The 12,688-nt window shown below is 33.6% G+C and overlaps 1 protein-coding gene across 10 annotated transcripts in view; it reads right to left on the reverse strand.

Moving 5' to 3' along the window:
- EHBP1 (EH domain binding protein 1) overlaps window positions 1–12,688 on the reverse strand; it is a 299,763-nt gene that overhangs the window by 90,856 nt on the left and 196,219 nt on the right. For all 10 annotated transcript variants that reach the window (XM_074332041.2, XM_074332040.2, XM_019717739.3 and 7 more), the window contains 3 exons: window positions 9,741–9,919; window positions 9,082–9,130; window positions 1,285–2,187 (listed from right to left, as the gene is read on the reverse strand). In XM_074332041.2, the coding sequence (XP_074188142.1) occupies window positions 1,285–2,187; window positions 9,082–9,130; window positions 9,741–9,919 (1,131 nt within the window). The remainder of the gene's footprint in view (window positions 1–1,284; window positions 2,188–9,081; window positions 9,131–9,740; window positions 9,920–12,688) is intronic.

The raw sequence follows: 12,688 nt of genomic DNA on the forward strand, positions 1-12,688 counted from the left end.
TTAGTTATAAAGGATACCCAAAAGCTTTTGCATATTGATGTTTATTATTTTAAAAATTAAAACTGAGAAATTTTTAAAATATTCATTTGTTCATTTCTTTAGAAATAGCTATAATAAACCCATTAGATGTTGAGATATTCTAATAAAAACTATTTCAAAAAATAAGTGGGAAGAATGACATTATTTTATATTTGTTTGGAAATCTCTTTAATATGTGGCTTAATAGAAAGCAGCGGGATTCTCACATGTACTTCTATATTTGATCTGTTGCGATATCACAAAAGGCTACTATACACCTGTGAGAGAATGAAAGTGAAAAAGGTAAGTAATGTTCTAGTATTATTGTGAAAATAGTTTCAACTTTGATGACTCTCTGAAAGAGTCTTGGAGGGTCTCAGTAGTCACCAGATCATCCTCAGAGAACCACTGCTGTAACTAATACTTTTGATGACACAGAGAACAACACTGTGTGGAAAAACAGGAATACCAACAACTCTAAATCAAACAGTGATTCAGAAGAGTTGGATGCTAAATTCTAATTATAAATTAATTAACCTTAATTTATTTTGTGTAAAATTTTCTTTCCTATATATACATAAGAGTGTTATATGATTAAAAAACCCATGCCTGAATAAGTCTAAAGGCACTTTTTCAACAGGCATAAAATAAAAATGCTATGTGATAAGACAACCATGTATCATAGTTTATTGGCAGTGTTTTTCTTTCTTTGTGGTACATAAAATAACAGTGTATATTATAATGGATGGTACTGTAGTTTCAATTAAAAACAGTAAATGTCATAAGGTCAAATCTGTGCCATATTCCCCTCACGAAGAGAAGTTTGAATGTTACTTGGATTTTTAACCACAAATAATAATGGGACTGAAAATACCAATTACAACTCAATCTAAATATTTGAAGAAAATGTTTCAAATGGGAAATATTTAACTTGGCATTATATATTTTCAGAATGATCTTCTTACTAAATAGTGAAATATCTTTGACTTATTCTTACAGTAAAATATTTTGTTTTTATAGATTAATAATATTTTGATTTGAAAAGTTGACATTCTCTGTCCTTCAATCTTGAAATTAGAATTTATTTATATACTTAAATATTATATGATGAACTTTAAGTGAAGATCATGTTTTTCTAAAATGAGGATTATATTTCACCTTTAATCATTTATAACATTTTAAAGTGTTCTGTGAACACAAAAAGAAACAAAGAAAACAGAATAACTATTTATTAACTATATGTATACATCATTCTAACTCACTTACCTGGACTGTTTTTGAAGAATGATCTGCATGATTTAAAGTGGTTCTATCAGCATCTGGAACAGACTCTGTCTGCCTCAGGGAAGTACGTTTTTTCTTCGCAAGATCTGCATCTCTACTGTATGAATATCCAAGCTTAGAAGTGGGAGATAAACTTGTTTTTTTGATAGGTGATTCAGGATCTGGTCTGCATTCTATGGATCTAGAATTCTCTAATTTTTCTTGCTCCAAATTACCACTGATGTCTAGAGTCTGAAGTTTTTGCTCTTCTGTCTCCTCACAAATAAATGGTGGAGACACATCCTTCTTCTTATCACTAACATCTAAATCACTCAATTCTAAAGTCTCAGCTTTCAATAGTTTCTTCTTGCTTAACAAAACTTGCGCATGAATTGAATCTGTATTGTAACATATTCCAGGGTCATCGGATCCTGAAGTCCTTCCAGAGCTCTGCTGGGACTTTTGGGGTTCTGTGTCACTTTTAGTCCTGCGACAGTAAGGGGAGGCTGTGCTTGGACTAAGATGATCATCAGGAGTCTGATGTTCACTTTCTGACTCTCCAACCCCACTATCATTTACAAATACAGAGTCATCCTGTGATAAGAAGTCTACCGCTCCACTGGTAGGCTGTTGCAGTTCAGGCTCCTGTTTCAGATCACTAAGCTCTGCATAGAATTTTTCCTGATCGACAGAACTGTTTGTATCTGTTTCATAGTTTCCAACTTTGTATGTGCTTTTACTGCTGTTTTCCTCTATCTGGACAACATTTAGTTCTTGGCCACTGAAATGTGCCCTTATTTGATAGAGATAAGTCATAACAGTCAGTTTGTCAGGAATTGCTAGTAAAACCATATCAGAAGGTTCCAATAACCGGGAAATTCCTATGCTGGCAAATCCATCATATGCCTTAAAAAGAAGGAAAAACAAACGATATATTGAATAGTTCAGACAATCCATACATTTTAAAAACATTAAAATAATGAATGTTAACTAGATTTAATGTAGTCATTTTATAATGTATGCAAATATCAAATCATTATGTTGTATATCCAAAACTAACATAATGTTGTATATCAATTAAACCTCAAAAAAAAAGTTCTAATATGTTGCCTCAGGCAAGGGAAAGCAAAAAAAAAAAAAATAAATGGGGCATCAAACTAAACAGTTTTGCACAGCAAAGGAAACCATCAACAAAACGGATAGACAACCTACTGAATGGGAGAAGATATTCGCTAATGACACATCCAATAAGGGGTTAAAATCCAAAATTTATAAAGAGGGCCGGCCCGGTGGCTCAGATGGTTAGAACTCCATGCTCCTAACTCTGAAGGCTGATGGTTCGATTCCCACATGGGCCAGTGGGCTCTCAACCACAAGGATTCCTCAAGTCCCGCAAGGGATGGTGGGCAGCGCCCCCTGCAACTAAGATTGAAAACGGCACCTTGAGCTGAGCTGCCTTCCAGATGGCTCAGTTGGTTGGAGCATGGGCTCTCAACCACAAGGTTGCCAGTTCGATTCCTCGAGTCCCGCAAGGGATGGTGGGCAGCACCCCCTGCAACTAAAATTGAACACGGCACCTTGAGCTGAGCTGCCACTGAGCTCCCGGATGGCTCAGTTGGTTGGAGCTCATCCTCTCAACCAAAAGGTTGCTGGTTTTGACTCCCACAAGGGATAGTGGGCTGTGCCCCCTGCAACTAGCAACGACAACTGGACCTACAGCTGAGCTGCGTCCTCCACAACTAAGACTGAAAGGACAACTTGAAGCTGAACGGCACCCTCCACAACTAAGATTGAAAGGACAACAACTTGACTCGGAAAAAAGTCCTGGAAGTACACACTGTTCCCCAATAAAGTCCTGTTCCCCTTCCCCCCCCAAAAAACCAAAATTATAAAGAACTCACACAACTCAACACCAAAAAAAAAAAAAAAATCTAACAATGCAATTAAAAAATGGGCAGAGGACCTGAACAGACATTTCTCCAAAGACGACATACAGATAGCCAATAGGCATATGAAAAAATGCTCAACATCACTAATTATCATAAAGATGCAAATTAAAAACACAATGAGATATCACCTCACAACAGTCATAATGGCCATCATTAATACATCAACAAACAACAAGTGCTGGTGAGGATGTGGAAAAAAGGCAACCCTCATGCACTGCTGGTGGGACTGCAAGTTGGCACAGCCACTATGGAAGTTCCTCAAAAAATTAAAAATAGAACAACCTTATGACACAGCAATTCCACTTCTGGGTATTTATCTGAAAAAATCCAAACACTAATTCAAAAAGATATATGCACCCCTATGTTCACTGCAGCATTATTTATAATTGTCAAGATATGGAAGCAACATAAGTGCCCATCAATAGACAATGGGATAAAGATGTGGTACATATATACAATGGAATATTTCTCGGCCATAAAAGAATGAAATCTTACCACTTGTGACAACATGGATGGACCTAGATGGTATTATACTAAGTAAAATAAGCCAGACAGAGAAAGACAAATACCATATGATCTCACTTAAATGTAAAATATAAAGAACGAAATAACAAACAAACAAAGCTGAAACAGACTCATAGATGCAGGGAACAAATGATGGTTGCCAGATGGGCGGAGGCTTGGGGGGACGGGGTGAAAAAAGGGAAGGAATTAAGAAGTACAAATTGGTAGTTATGAAATAGTCATGAGATGTAAAGTAAAGCACAGGGAATATAGTCAATAATGTGGTAATGACTATGTATGGTTCCAGGTGGGTACTTGTCAGGGGAATTACTTCATAAATCATATAAACATCTAACCACTATGCTGTGCACCTGAAACTAATATAAAATAATACTGTCAACTGTAATTGAAAATTTAAAATGGGGGGGAGGTGAAGGGGAATAAGGGGTTCAAATTTCCAGGTATAAAACAAATAAGCAATGGGGATGTAATGTACAGTATAGGCAATATAGTCAGTAATATTGTGATAGCATGGTACAGTGTTAGATTGTTGCTGAACTTATCATGGTGATCACTTCTTACCGTGTTTCCCTGAAAATAAGACCTAACCGGAAAATAAGCCCTAACATGAGTTTTCAGGATGACAACCCCTGAACATAAGCCTTCATGCATCTTTTGGAGCAAAAATTAATATAAGACTCAGTTTTATTTTCGGGGAAACACGATAGGTATATAAATGTTGAATAACTATGGTGTACACCTGAAACTAATATACCAGGTGTGATCACAAAACATGGTGAATGAGGCTGCCGAGTGCCATCCAACGAAAGGCAGGGATCTTCAATATGGGAAACAACACATCGAACCTTAGTAACAGTGTGTGACAAGTTTCAACTTGTTCGGTGCAGTCAGTCGGGTATGAGCTACGGTTGAGAGAAGGTGTGTTTTTAAAGTGTGCTGTAAATCATCCTCTATCATGACAACGCTCCGTGTCACATTGCTTCTGGTATATGGCAATTTCTGTCAAATAAAAACATTACGGTGTGTCCTCATCCACCTTATTCACCGGATCTGGCACCGTGTGACTTCTGGCTCTTCCCCAAAGTCAAAATGATTCAGGACATCGAGACAGTCACGACAATGCAACTAAAGACACTCATGAAAAAGGACTTCCAGAACTGCTTCAGAAAGTGCAAAAACGATGGGATAAGTGTGTTCGAAATGAGGGGGAGTATTCTGAGGGAGATTAATGGCAATGTATCTTTTACTGTAATAATTTTTTTAAACATTCACCATATTTTTATCACACCTCGTAATATTGTATGTTAGCTATATTTTAATAACAATCATTTTTAAAAACTATAAAAAGTTAAAAAATAAATAAGATTAAGTTACCATAAAAAAAATAGCAAAATTTTAATGGATTTTTGTTGTTGCTGTAGGAGTGTACATTACATTACTGACATTATGCCACATAAGCAAAACAAAATTCCAAGTCAGATACTTGTAAAAGTGGGGTAGATACAAGAGAAAAAAAATGTTCTTAATAACAATGGAAATGTTCTTTTTCAATACAGAAAATAAGCAAAAATAAGAGGTAAACAAAAAACCTTAGCATTGATTTTTAAGATAAGGATGTATGGTATAAAGAAAATAATTCATCGGGGTGCTTTATCATTCCTATCAACCCTCTTTTCCATGGTCATGTAATTGCAATGATTTGCAAAGAAAAAATACAGATAAATATCCCTAAAGAACTTGATTAGCTGGTATAAAATACAAGAAAGTGCTATTTAAGCCTAGAAACATGGAAACATTTTTAAATGCCCAATTAAGACTGATTTTCATAATTAGACGAGTGAATTCATTTTCACTTCATCCATTTTGGAAAGAATGAAATGTTTTGAGGAGTACAACCTAGTTGAAAATGTGAGGCTGCATTGTATTACTTTTGTTAGCCTTTAAATGACTGTGGCATATCAGGTTTTTCTAGTTTTGAAGAATCAAAGCTGTTTCTCAATTTACAATTAATTATTAGTATCCTGACCTAACCCTTGAAAACAGCTTTGTGTTGCTAGGAAGCATTAAAAATATGGCTAAAGGTTTAGATATACTCTTGGAAAAAGTAAAGACCATCTAGTTATATTCTCGCTTTGGGATATGAAATGTCTAGTCTTTGTAACAACCTAGATGTAGGCTCATAACTCAAAGCTTTTCTTAAAAGAAATGTGAGGAAATCATATTACAATTCAGAAGCAATCAGTCTTTTGCACTTACATGTTAAAATGTGTATTTCTACCTTTGAATTTAATCCTTGTCTTGTGTCCTTTCTGTAGTTGAATAAATGTTGTGGAATAAGTTAGAAAGAAAATGAAACATAAATTGCAATATTAAAACCTCTTCAATTTTCACAGCACTATATTTCATAATATAGGGACCTCAAAATATTTACTTGAGAGAATGGCTCAGTTGGTGTGCATGTTTAGGCCTGTTTGTTATTTTACATCTTTTAGGAAAATTAAAGTCATTTTCCTCTTCTTGTGTCTTGACAACTTGATTGACAGACATCAATTGCAGACCATCAGGAAAAGCACCACAGGCAGTATTCTAAACATTTCCCAATTATCTAAAACACTGACATATTGGCTAAGATCAGATGTCACAGGTAAATACCTTTTTTATTCAGCACTTTTTACAGACCTGGGAAAATGATTCGCTTCCTTGTGGGGAATCTCCTGCTGGTGTTCTGCTTCATGTATCAATTCATTTTATGCACACTAATTACACTAAAAAAACATTTAAAAACAAACCAGGTTTCTTGTAAGTGAGGTCAAGACTTTATAAAGGAATTTTCCCATAGGTTAACCTCTTCTGCTATGGTCAATCACCTACTGTGTTTTTAGCTGTTAGTGTGTGGTGAAAAAAGAGGTCTTTCAAAGACAATTATCTTATTCATTCCTAGATGTTAATTGGTAAGGGGGAGTCACCCTTCAGTTATGTTCTGCATCTGCATGGAACTTAAGACATAGGCATTGTTTCTTGTGCTGCTTTAAGTCCAATCAAGGGCAGATGGGGTTATCAGGAAGAATTGTGTGAAGCCGGAAATAAATCTGCAGGTAGCAACTGATACTCAAGGTAGATACCAGGTAAGAAGTTGCAAAGTGATGAAAAGAGAAAACTATATAAAAACAATTATTAATTGAATTGTTCAAAGAATAGGATCATCTAAAGTAAAATCCTTCCAAAAATCCATGATTATCTGACCTGGAAGATCTAAGAAAAAAGTTCAATACAGTAGGATGTTCTCCTCTATCTCTATGTAGTAATATGTAAATCCAAGGTACGCTCATTATTAAATTCCTGAAAAAATAATGTAAAGAAGTGTAACTTATGCCTTAAGGAAGTTCCCCATACTCTTTAAAAATATATAGCTCGGTAAAATAAAAAATGTTTTCTTTTCAAAATTGCAAACAGTAACTTGAAAGTTTCACTTTACAAAAATGATTTATTTTATAATATTTTTATCTACATTTAAATTAGCTTAGCATTTTATTCAAATGCAAAAAAATACAGATAGAAAACTTTCATATCTAAAGGTATAATTTAATTGATGAAAAAACAAGGCATTTCACTTAGATACAACCTCTCCAAAATTATACAAGAAGTAATTCAAAAGAATGACTTATTTTGTAGCATGCTCACCATAAAGGTGATTTCTATAAAGAAAATTATACTGAGTTTTTTAAGATTACCTTTTTTGGTGGCATGTTTCAATAAAAAAATTGACAGTTTTAAAATGTATGCCCCTAAGGTGAGCATCATGTATGTGCAAATAAATAAAACATTTTTAATGGCAATACAAATTTTTGGTTTTAAAGATCAATAAAAGTAAAAAATTATTTTCATTTACATTCTCACCCGTTAATTGAACGTCTTCTATCAAGCTTTCCTTTTTATCACTGGTGGTTTTACTTAGCTAATTAAGGTAGATTAAATTATCTAATAGATTTAGATTTAAATATCTAATTTAAAGTAGATTAAAACTTTAGACTCGATGTTATTTAGACCAGATGTTATTAATCACTTTGTCCCATGAATCCTTTTGGCACTGAACTCCTTCTCAGAATAATGTTTTACATGTATAAAATACACAGAATTACAAAAGAAAAAAATTGTATTGAAAAATAAAACTGAAAATATTAGCAAAACTCAATTTGAGAAGTAATAACGTATGTTCTTTTTATGAATACTGTAAATTTGGAGAATTATGAATACTGTAAAATTAACTGCAGTAAATTTGAAGAAGTGATGAGCTTAAAAGGTTATTTTTAGATATTTACAACTGTAAAGCAATATGATAATTTCTGAGATTCTAAAGGTGACAAAGTGTCAGGTATGGTTCATACTATAGTGGTTTATTGCCTAAATTCATAATTGAAGGAAATGATAATTTCAGTTAACGATTTAAGAAAATAAAACATATTTTTACCCTACCCATGTTCAAGGACCCTCTGAACTCTGTCCACAGCTCCCAGGTTAAGAACTCTTGTTCTACCATGATATATGTCATTTAACTTTTCAGGTGAATGATTCAATTCAGTGCAAAAACAACAACAACAACAAAACATTAATTGAGTACCTACTGTGTGTTGAGTTAGGTTCTTCCCTCCTTTTTCATGCCATGATGCACACAGAAAATTGTACTACTATACTACATACTGGGGTAAATAGTTAAGTCAGCTTGTTGCCACAGTCAGCTGGCCCTTGGGGCTCTAGCAATTCAGCCGTTTGCACAGCTACCTTGAAGGCTGAATGGATCAATAGTCTCCACACACCAATTGGGAAGCTCTGACCTCAGTATATTAATTAATTAATTATGTGGAGAAAACTGTACAGTTTATCAGGAAATGAAAAATAATGAAAAAAGGAACAAATGTTCATATATTTTTGCTTCTAGGAACATACGCATTCTTTCTTGGCTTTAGGCTCTTGCCCTCATCCCCTCCCAACCGATTTTTCTAAACTGATAATAGTGTATGGCACAACAAACAGCTTTGGGTGCCATTAAAAGTAAATCCTGAATAAAAGCAATATGCTTTAACAAATATTTAATTTAATGAAGTTCATACACATAATAAAATCTGATGCCAGTCTGGCACTTGTGATCTTGAAAGGCCGTGACAAACTAGAATAAACCATGCATCCTATTTTAACTGCAGGAAGCAGACTGTGTTCTGTGAGCGGCATAAGTTATGACCTCACAAAACAACCTCACTTCCCCAAATTAATAGAAGCCTGCGGAGAAGCAAAAATTGAAAGTACGTATTTTTTTCTTGGCAATTCTTACCTTTTTGTTATTCTCTTTAATATCTTGAGGATTCAGAGACTTGTAGTCACTGAGGGAGAAAATGGCACAGTAGGTATATACAGTATTTGATAAAACACCTGTTTTAAAAACAAACTGAATCTAAAAATTTGACACTCAATAATACCAAACAGTAACTAGCAATTTCACAGCAATTCAATCAACAAAACAAATAGTGTGGAAAATTAAGGAAATGAATAAATAAACACAGTGACTACATGTTTCACTGCCTGAAGCCTTCCATCTAAAAGAGAAGTTAAGGCAGGGGCCCAGAGACTAGCCTTGACAACCAAATCTACTATGAGGTAATCAATCCCTTGTTGTCACTATACAAAGAGCTACAGACTTACTTGTCTCATTTCATTTAACACACCCAATTTTCACAATAATTTGAAGTCAGTTCTTTGTATGAGATTAAGGAGAAAAATAATTTTTAACAAAACAGTAAAGACTTTTTAGGTATCAAGAAGGAAGAACTTTTCTTTCTGGCATACACTTCTCTTAAAAAGAGGAGGTGTGGGTAATAAAAAGAAATAGAAAGTCAAGTATTTCAGGACATGTGTTAAGAAATTATTTTATTTTTTCAAAAGCTGTCTATTATTTACAAAGTATTTATAGGGAATGGAAAATTTTCTACTTACATTAAATCTGGTCTAAAGTGGTGTAATATTGCACAAAAAGATAAGCCATTTCTCCACGATGTAGTAAAATTGGTGATTTTCACTCCCCTGTAGTTTTTTGTAACTTCTTTGCACCATACAAGCAACGACTGACTAGCATTTGGCTTTCGCCCCAGAACAGGACTTGGTATAGGACTTGGCTAGAAAAAAACAAAAAAGAAGAAACCATTAAAATAATCTAATGGAAGATGAAAATTAACATTAATTGACCTTACTAGAGCATTTGGAACTCTTTGATGTCAGCATAGGTCCTTCAAAACAGTCAATTCAAGACAATTGTAACCTCCAAGAAAGAGAGATGAATCTTAAGCTATTATCTTCAGTTTTAGCCTATGGCATTTGCCTGACAAGATATAGATATGAAAGATTTTAAACTTATACATAAGAACAGGCCAAGAGCTATATTGATGGCAACATTATATTAAAGTATTTAAACACGTTACACCCTAAAAAATTTTCCCCAAATGCAATCAGGTATAAATATAGTTCCTTTTTGACTAAAGAATAATATATTTGGAAGTCTAACTCTAGTACAAGTTGTTAGTAATGGAAAGATCAAAATTATAGTAAGTTTTTTAAATACAGTTATCACATACATTTTAGATAGCACAATGATAATCATAATCAAACACACTTCTTATATAAATTTAATAATGGCAGAACAAATTTAGAGTTATCACCAACAGGCAGATGTTGTTAGCAACAGCACACAACAGTATGTAAATTGGATTTGCTCAAAATATTTTCTTATTATCACTAATAGCAGCTTTAGAATATTAGGTCAGTTGGGGTGTGTGTGTGTGTGTGTGTGTGTGTGTGTGTGTTAAATCTTAAGCATATACTTGATCATATACTTACAACAACGACGACAACAAAACTAGACTACGTAATAAAATTTTTATCTTAAAACATTTATTCTTAAAATCATGACATTTCCTTTTACTGAAAAACAACCACATTTTGTGATGTTAACTTTAGAGGCTGATACAACTGAAAACTTAAAAAGAAAACTACTAAATATTTCTGGACTTCAAATCTTGCTATCAATTAAGAGTGCTGGCTATTGACATTAAAGAGACCCTCTAAAATAAGGTGAAAGGAGAATAATTATTTACCTTAATATCATTTAAGGTTAATAAGCAAACCATTCTTGCCACACAGCTTACTTAAGAAAGACCAATGATGCCCCCACTTGACAAAAGCATGTTAGTGCTAAACAATTAAATCAACCCCACATAATATGATTTATGCATTCACTGCTCCTCAGAGAAGCCACTAAGAAACACGTAATTTATTTTTTATTAACTGTCAGATTAAAAAGTTATATAAACAACCATGAATACAGCAAAGTGTTTTTCTTTAAATCATCACCTATACAAAGTCAACGCTGAAAAATTCACAGGTTACAAAAGTCAACAAATTTGGATCAAATCTATTTAGTATGAATATGTAGGTAAAAATGGAATTCCCAATATAGTAAAATATTTACTCTAGAATAAATAACAGCTTTCTTAAATATTAACCTAACATCTATAAAAATGAACTACTAAATACCTTTTCACCTAATGGTGACTTTCAAATCCCTCTAGTCACTTAACGTGGAAGTGGAGTGAGAATGGTCTATGGATGAGCTAGGGGATCAATGAACTGGGCACGAAAAAAATTTTTTTCTTAAATTTTTCTATTATTTAAATGATTGTCTTTATTGAAATATTTTTCTGATACAGCAATTCCTCTTCTGGGACATACCAAAAAAATCTGAATACACTAATCATAAGGATGTATGAACATCTATGTTCATTGCAGGATTATTTACAATAGCCAAGACATGGAAACCTAAGTGTTCATCAACAGATTAGATAAAGACGTGGTATACACACACACACACACACACACACACACACACACACACGAATACTACTCAGCTATGAAAAAGACGAAATGTTGCCATTTGTGACAGCATGGATGGATCTTGAAAGTATTATGCTAAGTGAAATAAATCAAATGGAAAAGGACAAAAACTGTATGATGTAAAATAGAAAACAAAAAGTAACAGACAAACTAACAAAACAAACAAAAATAAACTCATAGATAGAAACAACTGAATGGTAGTTACCAGAGGAAAGGGGGTGGAGGGAAGGCAAACTGGGTAAAGGAGGTCAAATATATGGTATTGGAAAGAAACTAGACTTTGGGTGGTGAGCATGCAATAGAGTATACAGATATCAAATTATAATGTTGTACACCTGAAATTCATATAATGTTATGAACCAATGTTACCTCAAAAAATTTAATTTTAAAAAACTAAAAGAAATATTTTCTGTATCAAATTATATTATTAAAGCATTGATTCATTCCAGCATGAGTAGCATATACATGGGCCAGATGATCTGAAACTACCATTACATTGATTCATTCTAATCATCAGAACATACATAGGTAATGTACAAATGTCATCATCACTATGTTACAATCTACAGCGGCTTTCTGTACTTGAAAGTTAAGGAAAACACATCATTATGATTATTTCTAAGGAGGCTCAATATGAAAAGGCTAGAAGAACTAAACTTTGGATTTACCTTAACACAAAACCCTTGTACTAAAACATTTTACAGGGATACTTACTGCACTGCTAAGAAAAAAGAAGTCATACATATTGAAGAAACATTGATGAAATTACAAGCCCAATAAATGGTCATGTTGGTTACAGAGAAAGAAAAAAATTGAAGTACAGCCATTGTTCAATGAATCATCCACTTCAGAAAGTTGACCTTTTATCTAATATTTTGAAGAGGGTCATAAAGAAATAAGCAGTTAAATCATTTTGAAACCTTCAGTATATAAATGGATGAAACTGCTTGTTTCTTGCTATTGCCAACTCCTGATTTTGTAGTAAATGTGGCAGGTTG

This window comes from Rhinolophus sinicus, chromosome 2 (genome assembly GCF_057876585.1).
Source record: "Rhinolophus sinicus isolate RSI-liver-muscle chromosome 2, RSI-T2T, whole genome shotgun sequence".
NCBI lineage: Eukaryota > Metazoa > Chordata > Mammalia > Chiroptera > Rhinolophidae > Rhinolophus > Rhinolophus sinicus.